Below are 24836 nucleotides of genomic sequence, written 5' to 3' on the forward strand. Positions count from 1 at the left end.
TGATCGAGGCTTGGGTGTGAGTCCTGGGGAGCGTCCTCTGCTCGGTAGCCTTGACACACACACAGTAACGGAGGAGTGAGGCCTCAGACTGTGTAAATGCCACCTGGCTGGCGGTGTCCTGTGCTCCCGCATCCATTTCCACCTCCTGTGTGCTTATGCACACACCCGTCACCCTCTCTGTGCCCTGGTGCCCAGGTATATCACTGCCCAGTGGGAGTCAGCCAAACTGTCCTGCCCAGATCTGACTCAGAGAGAAAGGTTTTCACAAAGATTTCAACAGATCTCCCGAATTGTAGCCGCGATCCTAGTTACTTCCATCTGCCACCCCTCTTCCATCACAAGGATCAAAAGGGGCCAGAGGCACAGTCTCCTCTAGTCCCGGTGCCCTCACTCTTTGATATTATAAGCTTTGTAAGTTTGAAGATGTGGCCAGGGGGTCCTCTCGGGAGAATACTGGAGATTACAGGAGCGGCCAAAGTAACGAGACAGGGCTGTGGAGCGAATCAAGATGAGACATTCTCTGCAGTTTGCGTCCGGACGTTATGCCTTTCAGCGCGCCTGTCCCTTCGTTTATTTCGTTACTTGATTTATTTGACGTCTGATCAGCCCAACCCTCACCTGGAAGAAGATGCTCATCCTCCAAACTCAGTGCCATGTCTTGGGCAGGCTCTTTCTCCTCCCAAAGGTGAAGGTCTCGCCTTCTCTTTGAGGAGAATGTGTTGAAATGACCGGCAGCCCTAGCGCTGTGTAGGGTCCAGTGAGTGCGGTGCCCTCTGTCCAGGTGCTCATGGGGCCTCCGAGGCCTGGGGGCAGGTGGGGTGAGCGTATGGGGGAGTTAGGAGCGGCCGTGGCTTGCAACTGCCATTCTGCAAATTGTGCAGAAGCACCAGAATCGCTTTTCTCTTTCTTAACCGATTTTCAGAATCCATTTAGCCAGATTATTTCCAGATCTCAGAGGGAAAAACCTCATTAATCATCATTTGGACCCCCATGGTTACACAGAATTTGTGACAATTTGTTTATCTTTGAAGGAGCTGCTAAGAAAGAGTTTAACAAGGAAATTATTGGGGCTGGGAGGGGAGAGTTTAACCTTTCACGAAGGCAGATGCTCCATTTAGCTTCCCTCTGAGTACAGACGGGGGTGTGTGCAAGATCCATGTCACTCGTCCTCGTCCCCAAGAAGGGTGAGTGCTTCTCGTCGGTAAACTCCAGGTCAATGGACTAGAAATCCTCAACCATTTCAACCCTGGGGACCCCTTTCCAATGTCAAAAGAGTTTCTATACCATCCCTGCCCCCAGTTGTTAGAAGCTGCTTTTTTTTTTTTTTTTTAATGTGGCTGATTGAGAATAAAAGGTCCTTTGAATTCAGTAAAGCTTTGAAGCAAATCACGATCGCATCTGTGAACACCTGAAATATAGTGCTATCTTTCTGAGTCATAGTGTTTGTTCAGTCTGTAGCTGATGTTTGAGCACATATGAATTGCGGGTCCCCTGCGGGTGGCTCTGGGGCCCCCTGCACCCTCACCAGGTGGGAACCCTTGGGCAGTTCTCTAAGGCTATAGGACCATGGAGTCCTGAACAGAAAGGAGCCTCGGAGGTCATTTCAGCTGCTCCCACCTTAATGGTTCTCTGCCTCTATGAGGAGCCCTTTGTTGGGGAAGCCTCAGTTCAGGGACCAAGGGGTTTGGTATCTGTGTAGGCCCACTTAACCCCTGACTCAGGCTGTCACTTCAGGGGCCAGGATCAAACTCTACAAGCTGATTCCTCAAAGCCCCTTACCAGGCTGTCCAAGCCCTTCGCCCCCGGTTTGGTATGACGTGCAGAGATGCGTCACCCTGGGTGTCAGTGGCTGACAGCCCATGGGAACAAGAAAAGCAAGGGCCAGCCTTCTGGGTGGCTTGTTGGACCAGAGCTGCTAAGAAGGGTTTTCTCAGCTTACCTGTCCCCAGGGCCATACCGGACACCTTTTTTTCTGTCTTCATTGAAGGAGGGAGTAGAGAGAGGAAGTGAATGGGCAAAGCACATCAAAGATGAGGGAGAAGGGACAGGGGGAGGGTGTTGTCCTTAAGGTAGAAGATCAGGGGTTCTTGGTCCAAGGATGGGCTCAGGGGCCTGAGGGCACCCTGAAATCACAGCCAAATGTCGTGCGTGTGTGCATTTTGTGGGGGAGAAGTTCTGTAACTTTCATTAGATTCTCAAAGCAGTCCATGAACCAAAAAACTTTCAGAAGCTCTGGCCTAAAATTTCAACGTTTCCCTGACTCAGCCTTCCCACTGCCCGGTTACTCAGAAGTGGTGAAGTGTTACGGTGTTAGTCAAAGCCTGCAAGTGTGAAATATCAGCTGCTCATTACACGATGACGATGGGAAACTTTGCAGCTTAGCGAGCCTCTTCCGCCGCTTCATGCGAGGAGCCGTGGCCCCAAACAGATGCCTGGGAAGACGGTCTGATTAATGACGCTGCCTCCTTTGCTCTCCCGTGCAGGGCCCAGGATGGTGCTCTCAGTGGCAGGGCTCCTTGTCTGCTCCCTCCTGCAAACCGTCCTCTCCCTCAACCCCGAGGACCCCAACGTGTGCAGCCACTGGGAGAGGTAAGATGCGGTTCTTGGACAGCCAGACATTCCCTCGGGGCCTCACCCTGGGCTTGGCACTGTTGGGACAAAAGCAGAGGCAGGAGGTACGGAAGCTGTCCACCAAGGGCCTGCAGTCCAGCTGGGGACACAGCACAGGTGCTGAAAGGTGGGCCAAAGCTGTGTAGATTCTGTCTGAGACTCACTGCTCTGGGGGTCAGGGTGGGGGCGTTGAGTGACAGGCAACGTGAATGATGCAGTCTGGTAGTTGACAGTATTCCTCCCTGCATTTGCACTTACACCCATTTTACAGATGAGGAAGTAGAGGCCCAGAGGGCCTCAGTGCCCATCCCCAGACAGGCGGGGTGCAGTGAGAGACTGTGGTCCAGATGAACTGTTCTCCAATGCCACGATGCCTTCCTGGTCTCCCAGGACTGGCAACGATGCAGCAGCTCAGATGTGTGGGGCAGCCAGCAGCCTGCCCGAGCAGGGTAGGTGAGGGGGCCCTGCTGCTTCTGATCTGGTGGGGTTAGAGAGGGCTGACAGGGGAAGGGCAGCTGCATTCTGGCTGCAGCACTAGGTCCAGGGGGAACAGGCCGGGGCTCTGCAGATGGCCTGACTTTGAAGCACAAGGTGAAAGTATCGATTTTGGTGAGCAGAAAGACAGAGACCCAATCAGGAAAAACCAAATTAAACCCTGGAATTGATTGGCCATGCTGACCAGGATGACTCTGTCACTTAGATGTTAATAAATCAAATGAATAAAATGAAGATGAAGGCCCGATGGGGGAAGCGGATGGTGGAGGAGGGCAGGTGAGTGGGGAGGGCCGTGCTCCATGCCTGTGAGGGTGAGTGCCCCAGCCCCACGCAGGGAAAGTCCCCTCACCCAGGGCCTGGCGGGACTGGCTGGGAGGCAGAGGGATGGTGCCCACACCAGCGTGGTCTCCAGTGACCGGGTGCTCCACGAGGGGTCCCGACAGAGTCGAGGCTGGAGCGGAAGGCAGCGTTGCCACCAGCGTGCTCCTTTCTGGTGAAGTGGGAAGAATACGAGATCAGTGATGAGACCTTGGTTCACACCAGTCTGGAGTTTGCCATCTGTTAGCCCTGTGACTTTGGGGATGTCTCTGAACCACTCGGAGCCTACCTCTGCCTCTGTAAAGCGGGGGGAATCATTACCCCTGCCTCACAGGCTTGTTGGATGATCAAGGTACCAGTTTCATGAAAGGGCTTTGAGGACCATGAAGCTCAATTATTGTCTATCCTTGTTGACAACTCCAGCTTTGCAGGAACAGTTATCACAGACTTTACTGCACATCAGGCACCCTGAAGTGCAGATGAAAAGCAGATTCTCTTGGGTCCTCTCCGCAGAGACTCTGATTCCGTAGGTCTGGGGTAGAGCTTAGGCATATGCAGTTTTCATAAGCTTTCCACGTGATTCTGTGGTGATCCAGGCCCCTTACCTCTTCTGGCTTCGGTGAATGTAAATCTTTATTTCCCAGTGGGTGAGGGAGAAAGCAGGTGACTTCCACATTAGTCTTTGGTTTGCAGACTTCAGTCTCAGCAATCCCCGTCTCATCCACCTTTCCCAGCTGGGACTCTGTTGCTTCCTGCCGAAGTCTGTGCTGTATCCTGGCTTCTGGAACGCCTCCTCCCTGTCTGCTCACCTCTGCCTTTCCCAGTGCCTCCAACCTCTCCACCAGGAAGCCTTCCCTGATGGTAGGACCCACCCTGACTTCCCTCTTCTCTGAGTGCCATTTGCACCAGTGGACCAGTTCAAACTTAAACCAAACTCTCTAATTTTCTAAACCTGCCCGACATGAATACATTTGAAATGTGGAAATATTCTGATCCGAACCTGCACTGAGCCGGCATTTCAGGCTGTTCAGACTATCAGCTGAAGTTACTGCTTTGATGGGAGGACAAGGAGAGACTCCAGCAGCTAAAAGGAGGTCTGGGGCTTCTCCAGCCCCTAGGGAGGAGGTCTTGCTGTGATGCCCTGTGCCACCAGGCACCTCCTTCTTCTTGGCTCTTCCAACTGAGCTCCATTGCCATCGACACGTGGATGAGTCTAGTCTGTGTCATTCCAGAAACACACCCTGGTCCCCGTAGACCGCTTAGGGAGAATTTCCCATCTGGATTAGTGCTTCTGGCAGGCTCCTCGTTAATTATGCCCCTCCACCATAAAACCCAGCAGAAAGACCTCCCCTGGCTAGCAAAGCCCAGCTTTACAAGATTAATCTGGCCCCTCGTTAGCGTGTTGGCAAATGAGCGTGTTAAACCACCCAGCCATGAAACCAGGGGCACACGCTTCACCCGGGGACTTGGAGTTGGTTCAAGTTCTGGTTGCCTGACTCACTTGGCTGAGGGCACCCCTGCAGAGCTGGATCTGTTCCCCATGACGCCCTCCCCACCGTCTCTGTTGGGCTGATGCCCTTTCTCTGAGCACCCACTGTCCCTGTCTGTGCTAGAAGGGGTGCCTGATTCCCCCAGGTGCTTAACAAAGGCAGGGAGTCTAGTCTGTGGGCGGTCTTGCTCCCCATCCCGTATTACGGTCAGGGAGGAACTATCCCTCAGTGCCTGGCAAGGAGGTGTGTCACTGCCAGTCACATAATGATGATGGCCAGCATCTATTAGACACTGACAGTGTACCTGTTAAGCATTTTATGTGTATTATCTTGTGTTGAGCATTTTACCTGTGTTATCTTGCTTTACCTTCCCACCACTCTGAGAGATAGATACTATCACTGCCATCCTAATCCTTGCAATAACGATATGAAGTCCCTGGTAATATTTTTCATAGGTTTACAGGTAAGGAAATGGAAGCTTATACCAGCTGAGTATTATATCTAAGGACAGGCTGCTAGCAAGTGACAGGGTTCCAACTTGACCCAGAGCCCCTGCCTCTAAGTGAGAGACTCAGTAGAGATGCAGGAGCCCAGGGTCATAGATTTTCAGAGTTGGAAGGGGCTTTGGGACGCCAGGGGCGGGTGTCGAGCTCAGTTTCTCCAAGCCTGGAGTTGACATGGGTTCAGGCCATGTCTGCATAGACATGTGTCTCTGATGTGCCGGCTGGTAGAGGCTCAGCAAGGGCCCTTCTCACATCCTCCATGCTTCAGAGAAACAGAATTTCCCGCCACCCTGAGTCCATGTGCATTGCTGACTGCTCCTGGCTTCCTCTTTCTCAATTCTAGACCTTTGACATTTCTGGCAGCAGAGAGCCTGCTAGAGACCCACTCAGGGGGCTGGCCTTCCTCAGCCCCCCTGCAAGTAAACCGACAGTTTTCTCAGGCAAAGCAGACGGGCTTTTATAGCCTGGACCTGGCCATCTGGCCCAAGTGAGTGAGCCTTCTGGGGAAAAACACTGAACAATACCAACTGACATAAAAATTAATCCCTAAAATCTCAGCTGAGGTCCTCTCCCAGCCTGCATAGGAAGTGTGAGTCCTCACCTTACACCCTGGCTTGACTGCCTTTTCACACCTCGCCTGCCAGCGTGGGCAGGTGGAAAGGCTTATTTTGATGGAGCTGGGAGCTGCTTTCCTGTGGCTTCTACCCCCTGGTCCAGGTTTACAGTTAACAGGCAGGTAACAAGATACCACTTCAATCAGGAGGTCTGGGGGCATGTCCTCGATGCATCCCCAGCTATACTAGAGACATAATAAAGCAGAGGGTAATGGGTGACCTCGGGGAAGTCACTTAACGTCTCTGATGCTCAGTTCCCTCATCTGTAAAATGAGGATAACAATGCCACCACCTACCTTATAAGATTGTGTGAGGGGACTTGCCTCATGGCGCAGTGGTTAAGAATCCGCCTGCCAATGCAGGGGACACGGGTTCGAGCCCTGGTCCAGGAAGATCCCACATGCTGTGGAGCAACTAAGCCCATGCGCCGCAACTACAGAGCCTGTGCTCTAGAGCCCGTGAGCCACAACTACTGAGCCTGCGAGCCACAACTACTGAAGCCTGACTGCCTAGAGCCCGTGCTCCGCAACAAGAGAAGCCACCGCAATGAGAAGCCCGCGCACTGCAACAAAGAGTAGCCCCTGCTCGCCACAACTAGAGAAAAGCCCACGTGCAGCAACGAAGATCCAACGCAGCCAAAAAATAATAATGAGAAATTAAAAAAAAAAAGATTGTGTGAGGATTAAGAGGGCTTAAAACATTTAACACAGGGCATTCAAATATTAACAGTTATTGGTACCAGCTGTGTGGCCTGGACAAGCTGCCTCTAAGCCTTCATTTCTTCATCTGTAAAGTGGGACCACTTATTCCATAGAGTTGCTGCAAAGATCAGCCTCCGTGCATGTGCTCTGAAGACCATAAAGATCTGAACAAACATTAAGTATTTTAAAACTTTCTAGCTTTGGGCCTTCCAGAGCCACATAGAATAAATGGAAACCTTCCTTTATTTATTCTCTGTTAAATGAACCAGAACTTCGGAAAGTGAGCTGGGCCGAAGGGCAGTAAGGGGTGTGTCCTGGATCTAACCTGGAGTCAGGGAGGTTTGAATGCGGAGGGTACCCAGGGCAGGAGGAGGAGAGTGGGCTTGGGGTGGGGGGGGGCTTGGAGCCCCTGGACACTTGGCTGTGGGGCCTGGCTCCCCTGGGGAGGGAGACCCCATCCTGAATACCAGCTCTGCCTCCCAAGTGCTGACCACAGCTTCCGTCTCCTGTCTGGTTCTCAGCTATGCCGTGACCGTCCAGGAATCGTACGCACACCCCTTTGATCAGATCTACTACACGCGATGCACAGACATCCTCAACTGGTTCAAGTGTACCAGGCACCGGTGAGTACCTCTCTGAGATGGTGAGCGGGGGGAAAGAGGCAGGCCCTCGGGCTCGCCTTCCTGCCCCCCTAGCAGATGGAGTCAGTGCACGGCCTGCATCCCCTTGGTACCCACTCTTGGTACTCACGGGAGAGGCTCTGCCGAGGGCTTCTTTGGAGTCAGAGCAGCTTATGGGCAGGGCAGGCTAGAAGTGCTAGAGAATTACTGCCCTTGGAGGGCATCCCTCACCCAATGACAGATGGGGAGTTAGTGGAAAATATACGCCAGCTTCCTTACCCTTAGGGTAAGAAGTTCCTTACCCAACTCTGAGGCATGTTCTGCACGTATCTGTGGTCCCCAGTGGGATGGAACCTCAGTCACCCACAGCAAAAGGCTGCTCAAAAGTACACCCTGAACTGGCTGCCTTTACTTTCCTGTCTCATTTTACTACCCCTCCCAGTGCTTCCTAGGATCATCTCCCAGATAAGCTGCTTGCTTTTGAATCCTTGCCTCGGGGTCTGCTTCTGGGGGAAATCCAACCTCAGAGGGCCCCCGTCAGAGCACATGTAGCCCCGTGCAGCGTACCCGGCTTGGAGAACAGGGTGCAGGCTATAGTCCAGCACCTCTTGGCGCCTTGGCCAGGCTGCCCATGGGAAGCACTGCATCTGAACGACTGCACGTGGGAATTCTGCTTCCTTGTCTGCAGTCCTCCTGGAAATCATGCCCTGCCCTCCTGGCACCAGGGAGGCAGGAGAGGAAGGAAGAGAAAACATGTTTTGTTGGATGACCCTGCGCAAGTCACTCTACTTTGGGACTCCCTGTGTACTCATCAAATGTGTAATGATCCTTGCCCTACCTACCTGCAGGGTCAGGGATGTGCAAATACTGTGAAAAGAGCAGGGGAAAGTGGGGAAAAGTGAGGTATTAGATACAGGCAAGGTAGCTTTGTTATTTGAGGGGTGAAAATTCAGCAGATGAAAGGTCAGTGAGGGAATGAGAGAGAGGCTACCTGGTAGGCCCGTTTCCTAGTTTCTGAGCATCTGTGTTGTTTCCAGATTTTTTTGCTTCCTCTTTGTGGGCCTGGTCGCTCTTCGAGGTTATGCAGGAATCATGGTGGACAGAAATGTGGGTGGGGAAACTTGCTCTATGCTGGAAGGCCGAAGTCCTCATTTTCTTTGCGGGTTTTTCTAGTAACTTGTTGTGAAACACTGAGCATAGATATAATAGCTGCTTTAAAATCCTTGTCTGCTAATTCCAACATCTGGGTCATCTCAGGGTTAGTCTTCCTTGATTGCTTCTTATAGAGGTACAATCTTCTAGTTTCTTTAATGTGTCTAGTAATTTTGAATTGTATTCTGGGCGTTATGAACAACAGAGACTGTAAAGACTGAATTCTCTTGTGTTCCTCTAGATTTGTGGTTGTTGTTGTTTGCTTGTTTGTTTTAGCAGCCAATTAACTTGGTTAAACTCAGTTTCCAAACTCTGAAAGTTCATATTTTCAGCCTTTTTTGGACTGCTTGGAACCTGCCCTGTACACGTGTAATTCAGGGGCCAGAAGTTTGCGCAGAGATTTTACAAAGAATATGGGGCTTCCTCCTTGTGGCTCTCTCCTTTCTAGGGTTTCTTTGTCACTTTCTAGTTGCTGGGTCTACCCTCAGCTTGTCCTGTGGTTCTTCAGACCAGTAAGGCTGTGTGTCCTCTATCTGAATTTTAGCCGCCTGGAATATTGTTGACTGGGGCCTGCCCTTGGGCTCACCTTTCCTGGTGTCATTCCCTTTTTCGAAGTGTCTACTTCCCTCCAGTATCTGCCTTTGTTCTCTCTCTAGTGCTTTTCAGGTAGTTGTTTTTTATATTTCCCCCAGGTTGCATAGTTGTTTGCAGGAGGGTTGATCTGATAGGAACGACTCAGCCATTACTGCGTCCCCTTAACCTCCCCTAATTGGCCAAGTTAGCTGCCTGTGGCCCTGGTCAAAGGCAGAGGCAGAAAGAAAAGTCCTGCTCCCTCCATGACTCTGTCAGGCCCTGTGCCAGAGCCAAGCTTGCTCTGAGGAGTGGCTTTGTTGGGTACTTGGAGGCTGGCGCTGCCGTCCGTCACCACTGGGGAAGGGTGAGTGAGTGGCTGCTTATTAAAACAGGCTGCATTCCTGGAACATGAAGTATTTTGCTGAATTATTGAGTCGCTTTGCAGCTTTCCTGATGACCCAGAGTGAGCAGGCTGACAGCAGCACCATCAGTCACCCTCAGTGTGGAATGGCTTGTTTGAACACAGTGTCCTTCTTATAGCAGCCTGGCCCGTGGCCCCTTCCCTCTCCTTCCAGAGGAAAGGAGCCAGCAAGGACGGGAAGGTAGAAGCAGTGGGGGACATCTTTCTCCAGGGAGGCTTTAATGATTCTGAGACCACCTCTCCCCTGGAAGGGCTTGGGGATAACTCTGTTTGGTGGGAGGCATGGATTGAGTGACTTCTTAGTCAACCCTGAGTCATTCTTTATCTCGGAGGCTTATACAACTCCTGACATTGCCGGGAGCTGCCTTCCTGTACCGGCGAAGTAGCTTCACTTAGAGGTTGGCTTCCCTTCCCTTATGGATTTTTGACAAAGTAGAATGACCTTAGTTTGCGACATTCCCAAATATCACAGATTTCCCTGGAGTCCTGCACTGTCATTTGTCATAAAGCGAGGGCTGTAAGCCCTGGGAGGGCTGGCCCAGGCTGTGCTGTAGGACTCCCTGCCCAAGTTGGCCTGACCCTCCATGGAAAGCAGGCTGTAGGCATCTCCAGTGACTGGACCCCGTGGCTTTGCCCCCCAAGGAGTGGTCCACAGGGCAGGCTCCTCTGGGGTGCTGTTGGGGAAGTGAAAGAGCTCTGGCTTCAAGGCCTGAGGACTTGGGTTGAGTCCAAGTTACACCTTGACCTTGGGAAGTTACTTCCTCTCTCTGGTCTTTAATGCCCACTTCAAATATCCTCCATTTTGACCTTATGTGTGAGGAAGGGGCTTTGCCTGTCAGTACCCAATTCTGACTCCCTCCTTAGGACTCTGTCCTCACACCATTCATTCCCTTGTCCTACTGCTTCATGATGGCCATCCCATTAGCCCAGAAAGCCACCCCTTGGGAACTGGCACAGGGCAGTAGGTTAAGCCCAGTGGCTTTGAAATTAGAGTGACTTGCGTTTGAATTCTGCCTCTGAAACTTATTAGCTGTGTGACCTCGAACAGGTGATTTAACTTCCCAGTTTTCTCATCCAGAAAACAAAGGGGGAGAGTACATAAAACAAAATAAGAATAAAAACTCTAAGAAAGAAATAAAGGGGGCATAATAATGCTACCTGCCTCAGATAGAGACTGAGTGATTTTGCCTATAAATCTCTGTGGCACAGGGCAAAGTCTCAACACCCAAGTCAACATAAGAACTGGAACCCAGGTCTCTGACTCCCCGTCCAGAGCTTCTGCTCTCTGGATCTTAGCTTCTTCCTCTGCAGAGCTGGTTCTGAGCCTTCCCAAGATGGCATGCGAAGCTCTTCCCCAGGGGGTGTTATTTTTGGTGGGAGGGAGATTAATCTACTGTCTGGGACCTAGTCAGACTCAGAGGGTCCTTTTGCTGACTTGGCTCCTGTTCTCCAACTGGGTGGACCAATCCCCAGAGGGCCATGAGCAATCATGGTTGGGGAGGTGGCAGTTGGCATAGAAACTCTCAGGGCCCAATTCCTATCAAGGTCACCCCATGGGCTGCTCCAGCCCTGGGTCTGGAGGTTTTCAGAAGTCCCCAGGTACTGTCCACAGTGTCACCCAGAAAGTATTTTCTGCAGCCCTTCTAAGTATCGCTCTGAAGGGACTGGGGAGAAGTCAGCAGGTGTAGCAAATGCTGCCGCCATGTCAGTAATACATTCTGCATCACAATGGCCCAGATCCCACCATCGATTTTTCTTTATTGTGTTCCATCATATTCGAAGCCGCCATGCATTTTAAAGTAATTATTGAATGGCATCCTTGATATAGCTTAACACGAATATCATTCTAACAGGAGTGATTGATTTTCAATACTTTCAAGTGGCTTTCTCTTCTGTGCCTTAGGATCAGTTATAAGACAGCGTATCGGCGTGGGCTCCGGACCATGTACCGGCGGAGGTCCCAGTGCTGTCCTGGCTACTACGAAAGCGGAGACTTATGCATACGTATGTGGGGGCTGCAGTGGGGAGGGGAGGGAAGGGGGACAAGGGAAAGGGATGTAGGGCTGTTATCCAGGCCCTGGGCAGCAGGCCTCAGCTGACCTGCGGGCTCCAGAAATCATTGCCTGCTGCCAGTTCTGAGGGGATAATGGGTCTGGTGCAAACGCGTTAGCACAGATTTGTCTATCAGATCAACCTCCTAAAAGGGTGCATGTAAGCACATCAATTCTAGGCTTTGATGGGGTCAGGAGAGAAGTGGACTCTTCTGGAGTGGGTGCTCTGAGGAGCACTGGGGAAGAAGTGCTGAGTGCCTGGCACAGAGCTGAGGTGCTCAAGAAGGAAGGAAGAGGTGAATGAATAAATGGATGGAGAGATGGAGCGATGCATGGATAGATGGATGGATGGATGGATGGATGGATGGATGGATGGATGGAAGAGAGGAAGCAGGGAGGGCGGGATCATTGGATGGCAAGATCGTAGCACCTAGAAGGAGGATGGCAAGAGTAAGCTCACAAGGGACTGGTTCCAGTAAATGGGAGGATTTCCAAAAAGGACTGGGAGACACTGAAGAAAAGGTGGGTGCATAAAAGATTCATGTCATCTCTTCCCTTGTTTGTCTACAGAAAACTGAAGCCTTAGTGCCCCCAGAGAGATAAGGGCTGAGTTTCTGGCAGCCACAGGCCCTCTGGGTGGAGGGCATTGTCATGCAGTAGGAGACACCCAGGAGCCTGCAGATCTGGGCTCTGGTCCCATCTTCCCAGGCATGTTGCTTTGGGCAAGTCACTCAACCTCTCTGGCAGGATGATTGTAGGGCCCTGTTGTCAGAGTCTAGAGGACTCTTTCCCACTCACCTCTGAACAGTAGAGGGGGCCAGTATGGAGCTTTCCATTGGGCATTAGGGGTTCCCTCAACTGCAGGAGAGTGTCAGAGAAGCTAGGAGCCCCCATTTAATGACTGAGAGGAGAATCCAGCCCCAGAGCTTCTGCCTTTTCATTTGGAGGCAGATTTGGAGAGTGAATCTCCTTTTTAGTATTCTCCTTGCCATTCGGGAGGGTAGAGCAAGCTAGCACCAGAGAGAGAATTTGGGCAGAGTGGGCATATTGATGTTGGGAATGAAATGACAGTTTTCCCCTACTGATGTTACATCTCCCCTAATGCTAAAGAAACTTGATTCTAATTGCATTACAGGAATGAGTGAAAAATGCTCTCGCAAATAAGTGCAATAGTGATGGTTTCGCAGGAAAAATACAAAGATACTCACCCAAAGCAAACCCAAAAAGGCTGTTTCCCAGGAGCAGGGCAGAAGACTGGGCTGGAACAAGGCCTTGGCTGACACTTCACCTGGGATAGGGTTACTGGGGGGCCCCAGGTGTAGAAGTGAGATCAGGTTGAAGGCTTTACTGCTGCTGCTTTGTCTGCTCGAAGCAGAGTGAACGTCAGGTGTGGGGTGGGACGCGGGATTTATAAAGCCTGAGCAGGATGGTTGTGAGTGGCCCTTTGGAGCTCAGGGCACAGCGATGGACTCAGGGAAATTATAAAGGGATTCTGGACGTCAGCATGGGGCTCCAGGAATGGACGAGCTCATCCCCTTTCTAATTTCTATTCGTGGATGTTGGTAAAGCTCTTGGAACATGAAAAGCAGAGCAGAAGCAGAGTGTCCTGATTGTACAGGCTCAGTCTTGCTGACCGGGAAAGGCCACTTATAACCTCCCACCTACTCCTTATATAACGTCCAGGGACTGCCTGCCAAACTGGTGCCACAGGCCTGTCCACCTCCAGGAAGCCAAGCTAGAAAAGCCACTTTCAGGTCTGAAGGCTTTTCCTAGGAGGGCACAGGAGAGTTTCAGCAGCGAGATGGGGTGTTGTGGCATGCTGGGTGCTGGCAGTGATGGCACTGAAGGGCAAGAGTCCCACAGGCCTGGGTTTGCAGCTCAGCTCTGCCAGTCCCAGCATCTTGCTCTTTACCCTCCTCCTCATCGTCTGCAGGGTACACACCCCATGCCAGGCACCATTCTGATCACTTTGCATACATGAACACGTCAACTCCTCACAACAGCCCTCTGGGGTAGGTACCCTTATTTCTCCCATTTTACAGATGGGAAAACTGAGTCACAGAGTAATTAAGTAACTTGACCAAGATCCCACAACTAGAAAGTGATAGTATTGGGATTTGAACCTAGGCTGTGTGGCTCCAGAGTCTGCTCTGAACCACCCTGGACGGGCTACTTCTCTCTTCATGAACCAAGATGTCACCTCTCAGAACCTCAGTTTCCATTCATGCAAAGTAGGAATAGTAACACCTACACCACCAGGCACAGCACAGGGTAGGGGCTTAATAAATGTCACGTCCCTACTTCATGGCTTTGGGTCTTAACATTTTTTTCAGCCTTGACTTTTTTTTTTTTTTTTTTAAAGACTTAACTTTTTTTTTTTTAAATTTATTTATTTTTATTTATTTATGGCTGTGTTGGGTCTTCGTTTCTGCGTGAGGGCTTTCTCTAGTTGCGGCAAGCAGGGGCCACTCCTCATTGCGGTGCGCGGGCCTCTCACTATCGCGGCCTCTCTTGTTGCGGAGCACAGGCTCCAGACGCGCAGGCTCAGTAATTGTGGCTCACGGGCCCAGTTGCTCCGCGGCACGTGGGATCCTCCCAGACCAGGGCTCGAACCCGTGTCCCCTGCATTGGCAGGCAGATTCTCAACCACTGCGCCACCAGGGAAGCCCTCAGCCTTGACTTTTATTTTAATTTCTCAGGGCTCCACGGACCCTCTCCATGGAAAAATGCACACTACATAGGTAAACCTACACGTACACACAGTCCTTTGCACACAATTTCAGTGGGTTCATGGATCCCTTGAAACCCTTAAGGGTCCTCCAACCCATGGTGAAGAGCTTCTGCCATATGCTCATGTTTATCCACTCCACTTATATTTGTTGCTTCCTATTATGCAAATGCTGGGGAATGTAGATGCAAAAGAGAGATGGTTGCTGCCTCGGGGAGCCTGCGACCTGGTGGGAGGAGGTGGTCTGGTTCACAAATACGTGCAGCAGAGTGTTGTCGGTGCTTTGACAGGCAACTCTGTAAAGTAGGGTGTATAAAGGACTAAAGAGGAGGGGCTGTCTTTTAGCCACGCCGTATTGCTGAGTGTTAAGGAGAAATCCGCTACAGACAGAAGAGGAAGCCCTTGAAGGGTGTTTCAACCCAGTATTTATTAAATGCCTACTCATTCTGCTTTGCAAGCATGTTAACTGATGGGGCCTGATCAAGGGAAACGGGTAGGGACTGGTAAGAGTCTAGGTGGTCATGGGAGTGAGGAAAGAGGTTCATGAAGTAAGTGGACCCTAGGGTGAGGTTACAAGAATAAACTTCTAGGGAAGAGTACAAAAATGATCGCAAACACATATTATCTTGACTGAGAACTGCAGAATTTCACAGCCGGAAGGAAACGCTGAGATCATTTAACTCAACCTTATCACAGTACAGGAGAGACACTTATGTACAAAGTGAGGAAGGGACTTCTCCCAGGTTCCCAAAGCACAACAGTGGCAGGGCTAGGACTTGAATCTGGGACCACACACTCAGTCTAGATTCTTTGATGCATCCAACTGTCTCTACTTCAAATTGATTTCTATATCTTCCTGGGCACCAGCTTGTTGCTAGGGCACTTGTAAGTCATGTGCTGATTGACACTGAGGGGATGGAGTACAGAGAGGGATGTCAGTGGAGGTGATTTTAGGAAGAAGGGAGAAGATGGAATGAGGATCAGGAGGTTACAGGGTAAACAGTTACAAAGCATCACAGCCTGGGTGGCTTAAACAGCAGGAGTTTATTGTCTCACCGTTCTGGAGGTTAGAAGTCCACAATCAGGGTGTCAGCAGGGTTGGTTCCTTCTGAGGGACCATATGGGAGGGAAGATCTTTTCCAGGCCCCTCTCCTAGCTTCTGGTAGTTCCTTGGCTTGTGGCCCCATAACACTGTTCTTCACATGGCTTTCTCCCTGTGAATGTCTGTCTCTAAATTTCCCCTTTTATAAGGACCCTAATGATATTGGATTAGGGCCCAGCCTGATGACCTCATCTTAACTTGGTTACCTCTGTGAGACCCTATCTCCAATAAGGTCTCATTCTGTGTTGCCGGGAGTTAGGACTTCAGCATATGTATTTTAGGGGGACACAATTCAACCCATAACAGGTGAGTGTCAGCCGTTACCAGGACTCTGTCCTGCTTATTGTGATGGGAGGAAAGGGAGAGGGAACCAGCCAGTGACCCACGAGCTTTGTTGTCTCTCTACGAGACAGGGGAGACCCCAGGGTCTGGGAACTTGTGAGAGGGAGAAATGGTAGTGAGAGGGTGAAGGATGGTGCCCAGGGTGCTGGGTGCCAGATGAGAAGCTTGTAAACCTGGGAGCACTCATGAGCTGCTGCCCTGTAGCCCCTGAACCTCCATTCCTCCCTCTCCACCCCTTGGAGGCCAGAAACCTCCAAGTTCACCAGAACCTGGTGAGAACCCATTCGATGCCAGAGTCCTCAGGACCCTGTACAAGAGCATCACCTGTGCTCTGGGAAGGAACAGGGGGACATTGACCTCCCTCCAAAACCACCTTCCTGGAGACTGTTTCTTGGCAGGTGCTAGAAGGACACTTGCCTGGGAGTGAAAACCTTGGTTGACTCTGCCACCAGTTTGCTGTGCAATCTTGGGCAAGTCCCTTTGCCTCTCTGGACCCACTGTGGCATAGGATGGACCATCCCTGTGCATGGAAGGAGGAAAGATGAAACAGTGAGAGTGTCCTGGAAAGCATAAAGCTTGGTACAGATGCAGGGTGGCCTATTTTTCCTCCTCTTTGTACCATTTCCTCTGACCCAGAACTGCCATCCTCATCCCAGAGCCCTTGGCAGCCCTTCTAGAACCATCTGCACCAGAGCTGTCCGTCCCCTCCCATTATCTACAGAGACAGCTGAGTCCTGGCCACTCTTGGTTGCCCAAGCATCAAATATTTCCTGAAGATCAGTGGGTACAACACATTTCCTTCTTTCTCTTTTCTTGCGAGATAGGGCAGTGAGCATTTCGGGAAGCTCTGTTCTTTGAAAATATTGGCCCATGTCAGACTGGATGAGCTGGGTTATGCTGCAGTGATAAACAACACCCAAATCCCAGTGGCTTAAAACAATAAAATTTTATTTCTTGTTCATATGACTTGTCCATTGTGGGCCAGCTGGGGTCTGCTTCTTGTCAATGTCACCCCAGGACCCAGGCTAATGGAGCAGTCACCCTCTGCAATGTTGCTGGTTGGCTTGGCAGAGAGTAGAGGGCTCTGGCGGGTCTTGAAGGCAGAGGGCCAGAGAATTTTTTTTTTTTTTTTTTTAATAAATCTGTTTTTTTTTTTTTAAGTTATACAATTTTTATTTATTTATTTATGGCTGTGTTGGGTCTTCGTTTCTGTGTGAGGGCTTTCTCTAGTTGTGGCAAGCGGGGGCCACTCTTCATCGCGGTGCGCGGGCCTCTCACTATCGCGGCCTCTCTTGTTGCGGAGCACAGGCTCCAGACGCGCAGGCTCAGTAGTTGTGGCTCACGGGCCTAGTTGCTCCGCGGCATGTGGTATCCTCCCAGACCAGGGCTCGAACCCGTGTCCCCTGCATTGGCAGGCAGATTCTCAACCACTGCGCCACCAGGGAAGCCCCAGGGCCAGAGATATTTAGTGAGTAGTGTTAATGTTTATCACAGGTGCCATAGATGCCACAGTAATTACAATGCACAGTTCATGCAAATACTTTATTGAACACCTGATAACCTAATCTCAGAATCACCTGGAAGACTTGTTACCATGCAGACTCCTGGGCCCCAGGCTCAGAGTCTCAAATTCAGAAGGTTTGGGGTGGGGCTGGGGAATTTGAATTTCTAACAAGTTCCCAGGTGATGCTCGTGCTGCTGGAATGGGACCCACACTTTGAAAACCACTGGTCTTCGTTATGCTAAGTCATGGTTGCTGTGCTGACCTCAGCTTGCGGTCAATTGCAAAGAGCCCAGCGGGTTCTTACCAGGTGCGTCCCCTTGGTACTCAGGGCTTCCCCTGATGGGTAACAGGGAGAGAGCACGTCTCAGAGTAGTCAGCAAGGAGGGGGAAGTTCTCTACACAACCTCCCTGTCTCTTATTTCCCCATGGTCAGAGTCTCCCCTGTGGAGCGGTGACTCCCCCCGACTTCCAGAGCATGTAGTCTAGCCCTTTCAGGGGCTGCTGGGAATGCCGGAGCCCAGCCGGGGCCATGCGGTTTTCTTCCAAATCCAGAAGTTGAGGGATTAAGCAGAAACTCCAGGTATGTGGCTGCTGGGCTGAGCCGTGGCCCGGGGGAGTGCTCAGCCTACTTGGGTACCTAGTTGGGTTGTCAGTCCGTGTGAGGGCGGCTGGGGGGCAGGGAGCCACAGCAGAAGATCTGGGAGATTGGCTGCATCACAGGAACCTGAGGGGTGCGTAAGACTTAACTCCAGTAAGTGCCTCACGCCATTTTGGGATTTAGGTACCCCTGTTTTACTACTGCAGTTGTTTTGTACAGTCGACTGTCATTTAAATTGAAACTTAACTCACGTTGACTGGTTTCTTTGCTCCCACCTCTTGCCTCTCACTTCTCCCTTCTTGGTTTGGCTTCGGTGCTCTTGAAGGGTCTTTTTTAGTGGCTCTTTCCAGGAGGGTTCATGAAGTGATCAACTCTTAAATGCTTTACTTGTCTGAAGATGCCTTTATTTTGCTCTCACGCTTGGTTGGTGGTTTAGCTGCTGATGGAATTCTAGGTTTTCAGTCATTTTCCTTCAGCAGTTTGAGAATGTTTTTCCGTTGTGTTCTGGACTTTGTCATTGCAGTGCTCTGCGGTTTCCCTAGGATGTGTCTGGGTGTGGGGTTATTTTTATTCATACTGTTGGCTCCTAAGGATTCGTGTCCTTTATCAGTGAAAATTCTCAGGCATATCTCTTCAAATATCTACTTTCCTTCATTCTCCAATTCTCTCCTATTGGAGCGCCAAACTGTTGGGCTCTCTCACTGCTGCCTCCTCTATCTCTTCTAAGCTCTAATTTTTCATCTCTTTATCTCTCCAGGTCGTATCTTGGACATTTTCCTCATATCCATTTGTTTCAAATCCTTTCGCTCTGCTAATTAACCTGTCTTTTGAGGTCGTAATTCCAATGATGACATGTTTCATTTCTAGTTCTCTTGTTTCTTTTTCAAATCTGCATGTTTCTTTCCCATGGTGTACTATTCTTTCATTATGTATTCTAATCCTTCTTTTAATGCTTTAATTATTTTAAACATATTCCTTTTGTAGTCTCTTCAGATAATTCTATCTTGAGCTATTAGTTCTATTGGATCAAGTTCCTGGAATATCAGTTCTCCTGTTTTTGGAGACAGCTGATTCTCCTTGACCATGGATTGTTTCCTCATATAGGTTGTAATTTTTTTCTTTCCTCTTCTTTTTTTTGCTATGAACTCTTTAGCCTTTGTGCCCCTCCCCCATGTCCCAGGTTGTGCAAGAGCCCTACACATTAGTTTTGCATTTTCTTATTAAGCACTCTAATGTTTTTCACTGGCTCATGACCAGTTTTTTTTTTTTTAATTAATTTATTTATTTTTGGCTTTGTTGGGTCTTCGTTTCTGTGCGAGGGCTTTCTCTAGTTGCGGCAAGTGGGGGCCACTCTTCATCGCGGTGCGCAGGCCTCTCACTGTCGCGGCCTCTCTTGTTGCGGAGCACAGGCTCCAGACGCGCAGGCTCAGTAGCTGTGGCTCACGGGCCCAGTTGCTCCGCAGCGTGTAGGATCTTCCCAGACCAGGGCTCGAACCCGTGTCCCCTGCATTGGCAGGCGGATTCTCAACCGCTGCACCACCAGGGAAGCTCCATGACCAGTTTTTGCATTGATAATTTGGTTTGAGATTCCAGGATGTGTGTGGTGAAGGCTTAGGGGTTTTCCGTTTTAAAAAAAAATTGATGTGAAATTCACATAACATAGTATAAACCAGTTTGAAATATTCAATTCAACGGCATTTAGTGCATTCACAATGCTGTGCAACCACCAGCTCTTTCTAGTTCTAAAACATTTTCGTCACCCCTAAAGGAGACCCCGTACCCATTAAGCAGTCACTCCCTATTCCCCCCTCCTGTTTTTTGTTTCCTGTGGGAGACGTTTTTCCTCATCCAGAATCCCTGTTTATTCTTAGGCTGGTTAGGCAGCATTTTCAAGTATCCCCTCCATGGAGCTGGCAACTCCCAAGGCCCAGTCTGCCCGTGTGGGTGTTAACCCCCAGGCTCCCAGCCTGGGCTGAGGGGTAGCAGCTGCCAGGGCTGACGTTCCCTGGGCTACCTTAGCTTCAGCACCTGACCTTCTGCGACTGCTATAAACTACCCGCACCTTTTTCTCACACTTAGGGATTTACCTTTCTCTTATTAGAGTTCAGGTGTGTATTTTTAAAATATTTTAATTATGCTTGGGAGGCATTTTTGTAGCAGGGGTGCCTACATTAGTACTTTTTACCTTGTCACTGCAACTGCCCCTGGTGTATAGCTATTGGTGGAGTGGGGGGACTTATAACCAGACCCTGTGACATTTAATTCAGTGCTGTCTTGGATTGATGGCTAACTTCAACAACATAATAAAACAATAGTGTAACTTCTGGTGGTTCACCCAGCATTTCCCATACAGTGTATCACTTGGTCTTCACAGGCTGGAGAAGTGAGTTATTAGTGTTACCACCCTGTACAGCATAGGAAACTGCAGCTGGGTGAGGCTAAGTGATGCGTCCACATGGACAGGTGCAGCCCAGGAATGGAGATCAACTTGCAATCCTCTACTTTCCCCTCCTTCAGTGGGTTTTCTCTCAGCAGGAGAGACCTGTGGCCAGGAGAGGAAAGTGGGGGTGAAATAAGAGGGGAGGTGGAGAGGTTTATAGGGAGAGGAAGGGACTGAGGGCAAACCGGTTTGATTTTGAAATTTTGCTAAGGTGAGTCTGATAGGTGCCAGGATCAGGGTAGTGAGTCCGAGGGATTGCTGCGCGCGCATGTGTACACAGAGCTGTGGGTCCTGTCTGAAACACGTAGCTGCTAGGTAAAATAATTCTCTGCTGACCCTCTAAGAGGCTCCCTAGGGAATCCTGCCTGCTGCCATCACCAGAAACAGGGCTGATGCCACTCCCTTGGGTCACCAACACCTGGTGCTGAGCTTTGCTACCTAGAACAACATTCATCCTTCCATTTGTCCATCTATCTATCAACATTTATTAGATACCTGTGCCTTGAAGGCACTACGGAATCCTGGGAATACAGAGACGAATAAGAAGCATGTGGTCTAGTGGGAAAAATGGTTTTATATATATGTATGTGTGTATATGTACATGTAGTAGACATATACAATATATATAATACTATCTTTAACTTTTAAAAGATTTCAGCACAGTATATAATAAGCACCCTTCAGATAAGCAGGCAAGGACACAGAGGGTGTCACCAGGCTGGTGGTGGGGCAGGAATAGTTGCCTAGCTGCCCCGGCAGGTCCTCGCTGAGGGGCCGAAGCTGGTGCAGCCACCACCATCTCGTCCCCCGTCTGTGGGCTTAGAGCACTGATTTAGGATGCTCAGAGTGGCTGATTCACGCTGACCAAACATGTAAAATACTGACGCTTAACCCTGCGACTAATAAATTCATGTACAGTGAGAAATACGGACCAAAGACTTGCTCTTGTTCACTTGTGAGTACTTTTCAGGCCCTCAATAAATAATTGTTGAATGAGTAGATTCATGGTCCAGGCACCCCCAAGGCCCAGTGGGTTCTCTGGACACCCCTCCTGTTAGCACCTGTTTTGGATTCCTTGTGTTTCACTCCAGGGCACCACCTGGCAGTTTGGGAGGTTTGGGAGCCACGTGGCAGTTGGTTCCATGTGCTCTGCGCTCACAGCCCCTGGGTCCCCTCTGTCACTCTGTTCCACTGGTTGTGATGCTGCCTCATCTGTCCCTCTCTCCCACTCAGAAGTGAGTTCCTGAAGCAGAGGAATCCTGTCTTCTACATGGGGTATACCCAGGGCCTGGTACTTATTGCTGAATAATCATTGAACGAGTGAGTGACTGACTGAATGAATGAATGAATGAAATAGACTCATACTGCAAATACTGAGAGACATCTTAGGGAGAAGCAACCAATTCTGTCTGGGGAATCCAAGGCCAGGAGGATCAAAGAAGACTCTTTGAAGGAAGTCAGTTTTGAGCTGAGCCTGAGAGATGAGTAGGAACTTGGCCGGAGGACGAGAGATGGGAAATGGCTAAGAGCCTGAGTTTTGAAGCCCACTCCTTCTGTGCGATGCTGAGACTGTTATTTCACCTCTCCCTCCCTTGGTTTTCTCATCTGTAAAATAAGATAGGGCTATGTTAAGTACCTACCTCTTTGGGCTGTCGTGAGGATTAAATGAGTTACCGCAAAGAAAGCATTTAGGCCAGAGCCCAGCACAGAATAAGAGCTCGGTAAATGTTAGCTGCTGCTATTTGTATTATTTTTGTGAGGGAGGGCATTCTCTGGCAGAGGGGACAGCCTGAGCAAAGATGAAAGAGCAGACAGGATCAGGACACTTGCAGCAGGAGCGCAGGCGAAAGCGTGGTGGGAGAAGGGGCTGGGTGGGGCTGGACCCTCGGCACCACGCTGAGGAGACTGGACAATTCCATGAGATCACTGAAGGGTTAAAGCAGCCAGTGACCTGCTCACGGTGGTGTCAGGAAGCCATTGCTCTGGGGGCAGTAGTGTGGAGGACCATGCAAGGGGTGAAAGACAAGTTAGGAGGTATGTGCAGGGGTGGGTGAGCCGTGGCCGTGCCCCTTGACCTTGGTCTGGCCTAGCCCTGAGCTTCCCTGCTAGCAATGCCCCCCGCCCCCTGCAGCAAGTGCCAGCAGGGTTTTTTGTGCTGACGCAGCTGGGGAAAGATGTAGGTGCTGCTTCTTAATTACCAGCTGCTGCTGTAATTAAACCTCTGCTATCCGGACTGGGCGGCCTCCGAGGGGAAGCCTTTATCAGTGTCAGAGCATTTGGGCATTTATTTAAGTCCCCTTCCTGGTGTCCTGGGCCGAGTAAAGCCTGTGAAATAGCGAACCTGTCCCCAGCCTAACTACCCACTTCTCTATGGAAACTGCTTAAAGGCTCCCACTTTCCATCTTCTAATTCCCTCAGTGTCTACAGAATACCACCTCCGACTTCTGGTCCTTGTTGGGAGTTTGCTGCTTCTCTGATGTTCTCACCGTGCTCTAAGCCCCACGTGGCCTGGCCCCAGCTAACTCTGACCCCTTTCCTCCCGCGCTCTCCCTCCCATGCCGGCCTCCTTGCTCTTTCTGCCTGTGCCTCGTGTTCCCGCCTCAGCACACAGGAAGCCCTGTTTGCTGTTCCCTCTGCCCATATGCTCTTCCCCCACATACCATGTAGCTCACTCCCTATTTCACTTAGTGTCTTCTCACATGACATATTATCAGTTTTTCCTGACCACCCTGTCTGAAATAGCAATCCCCTCCCTGACATCTTTCTGTACGCCCTTATCTTGTTTTTTTTTTTTTTTTTTTTATTGAAATATAGTTGACTTACAATGTTGTGTTAGTTTCAGGTGTACAGCAAAATGATTCAGTTATACATACATATATATATCCGTTTTTTTCAGAATCTTTTTTCCTTATAGGTTATTACAAAATATTGAGTATAGTTCCCTGTGCTATACAGTAGGTCCTTGTTGGTTATCTATTTTATTAGTAGTGTGTATCTGTTAACCCCAAACTCCTAATTTATCCCTCCTTCCCCCTTTCCCCTTTGGGAACCATGTGTTTCTTTCCTATGTCTGTGGATCTGTTTCTGTTTTGTATATAAGTTCATTTGTATCATTTTTTTTCAGATTCCACATTTAAGCAATATCATATGGTGTTTGTTTTTCTCTGTCTGACTTCACTTAGTCTGATAATCTCTAGGTCCATCCATGTTGCTGCAAATGTCATTATTTTATTCTTTTCTACGGCTGAGTAATATTCCATTGTATATAGGTACCACATCTTCTTTATCTATTCATCTGTCGATGGACATTTAGGTTGCTTCCATGTCTTGGCTATTGTAAATAGTGCTGCTATGAAATTGGGGTGCATGTACCTTTTCGGTTTTTTTAAAAATAAATTTATATTTTATTTATTTATTTTTGGCTGCATTGGGTCTTCGTTGCTGCGCAGGGGCTTTCTCTAGTTGCGCCGAGCGGGGGCTACTCTTTGTTGCAGTGTCTGTGCTTCTTGTTGTGGTGGCTTCTCTTGCTGTGCAGCACGGGCTCTAGGTGCGTGGCCTTCAGTAGTTGTGGCATGTGGGCTCAATAGCTGTGGCTTGTGGGCTCTAGAGTGCAGGCTCAGGCTCAGTAGCTGTGGCGCACGGACTTAGTTGCTCCGTGACATGTGGGATCTTCCCGGACCAGGGCTCAAACCCATGTCCCCTGCATTGGCAGGCAGATTCTTAACCACTGCACCACCAGGGAATTCCCTGTATCTTTTCAAATTAGGGTTTTCTCCACCTATTCTGTTTTTTAATTAGCATTGTCACTACCTGGCATAGAGACATAAGATATATATTTTTTATTTTCTGTCTCCCTAACTAGAATATATGCTCAGTAGGAACAAGGGACTTTGATTTGCTCCTAGCTGAGAGCTCTACTCCTAGAACAGCACCTGGCATATAGTAGGTGTTCAGTAAATGATGAATGAATGAACAAACAGACGAACTGTAAGCTCTTAAGGGCAGGAGCAACCTTTTAAAAACATGTCACTGTATGGTCTACAATGGCTTACATTGTGCCAGGCACATAGTAGGGACTCAGAAAATACTGAGTGATCAGGTACTTCCAAACTCTTCCAATTCTGCCTCGCCCCTCCCATCTGATTCAAGACTTCCCTCCCGCACCTCCCCCTGCTGCTTTCTCTAAATGCTGTACCCCAGACTCCTTATCATGCTGAATCTCGCTTCCCCAGGGTCTCGTTGGGTCTTCTGATCCTCAACACCCCACCCTGGCACCTGAATTCTCCGCATACCCACTCTCTGGGACTGTGTACGGGCCGATCCTACTTCCTAGAACCCTTGGTCCTGTTTCCACAGTTTCTGCCTAGTGGCTTTTGGAGACTCGGCGCATAGCTGCCTGGTCTCTGGGAAGCCCCACCAGACACCTCCCTCGTCCTCTCCCCTCCTGGCCCTGATCTCAGCCCCTTTCCCCCACAACTGCCCTTACAACTGTCAACTTCTTTATCCTCTCTCTCCCTGGACGGTGGGCTTGTTGAGAGCGGAGGCTCAGGACCCCTCTGTATCTCAAGCACGCA

General features: G+C 49.9%; 1 protein-coding gene across 13 annotated transcripts in view; it reads left to right on the plus strand.

Moving 5' to 3' along the window:
• Positions 1 to 24836, plus strand: part of MEGF11 (multiple EGF like domains 11) — a 368541-nt gene that overhangs the window by 128863 nt on the left and 214842 nt on the right. For 12 of the 13 annotated variants that reach the window (XR_009501094.1, XR_009501092.1, XM_059915500.1 and 9 more), the window contains exons 2-4: positions 2484 to 2589; positions 7253 to 7354; positions 11401 to 11501. Coding sequence is in view for 10 of the 13 variants with exons in the window: in XM_059915500.1 (XP_059771483.1) it covers positions 2492 to 2589; positions 7253 to 7354; positions 11401 to 11501 (301 nt within the window). In the remaining 3 variants the exon portion in view is untranslated. Of the gene's footprint in view, positions 1 to 2483; positions 2590 to 7252; positions 7355 to 11400; positions 11502 to 24836 lie in introns of those variants that run through there. The other variant, XM_059915493.1, reaches the window with a different exon arrangement.

This window comes from Balaenoptera ricei, chromosome 2 (assembly GCF_028023285.1).
Source record: "Balaenoptera ricei isolate mBalRic1 chromosome 2, mBalRic1.hap2, whole genome shotgun sequence".
Classification (NCBI taxonomy): domain Eukaryota; kingdom Metazoa; phylum Chordata; class Mammalia; order Artiodactyla; family Balaenopteridae; genus Balaenoptera; species Balaenoptera ricei.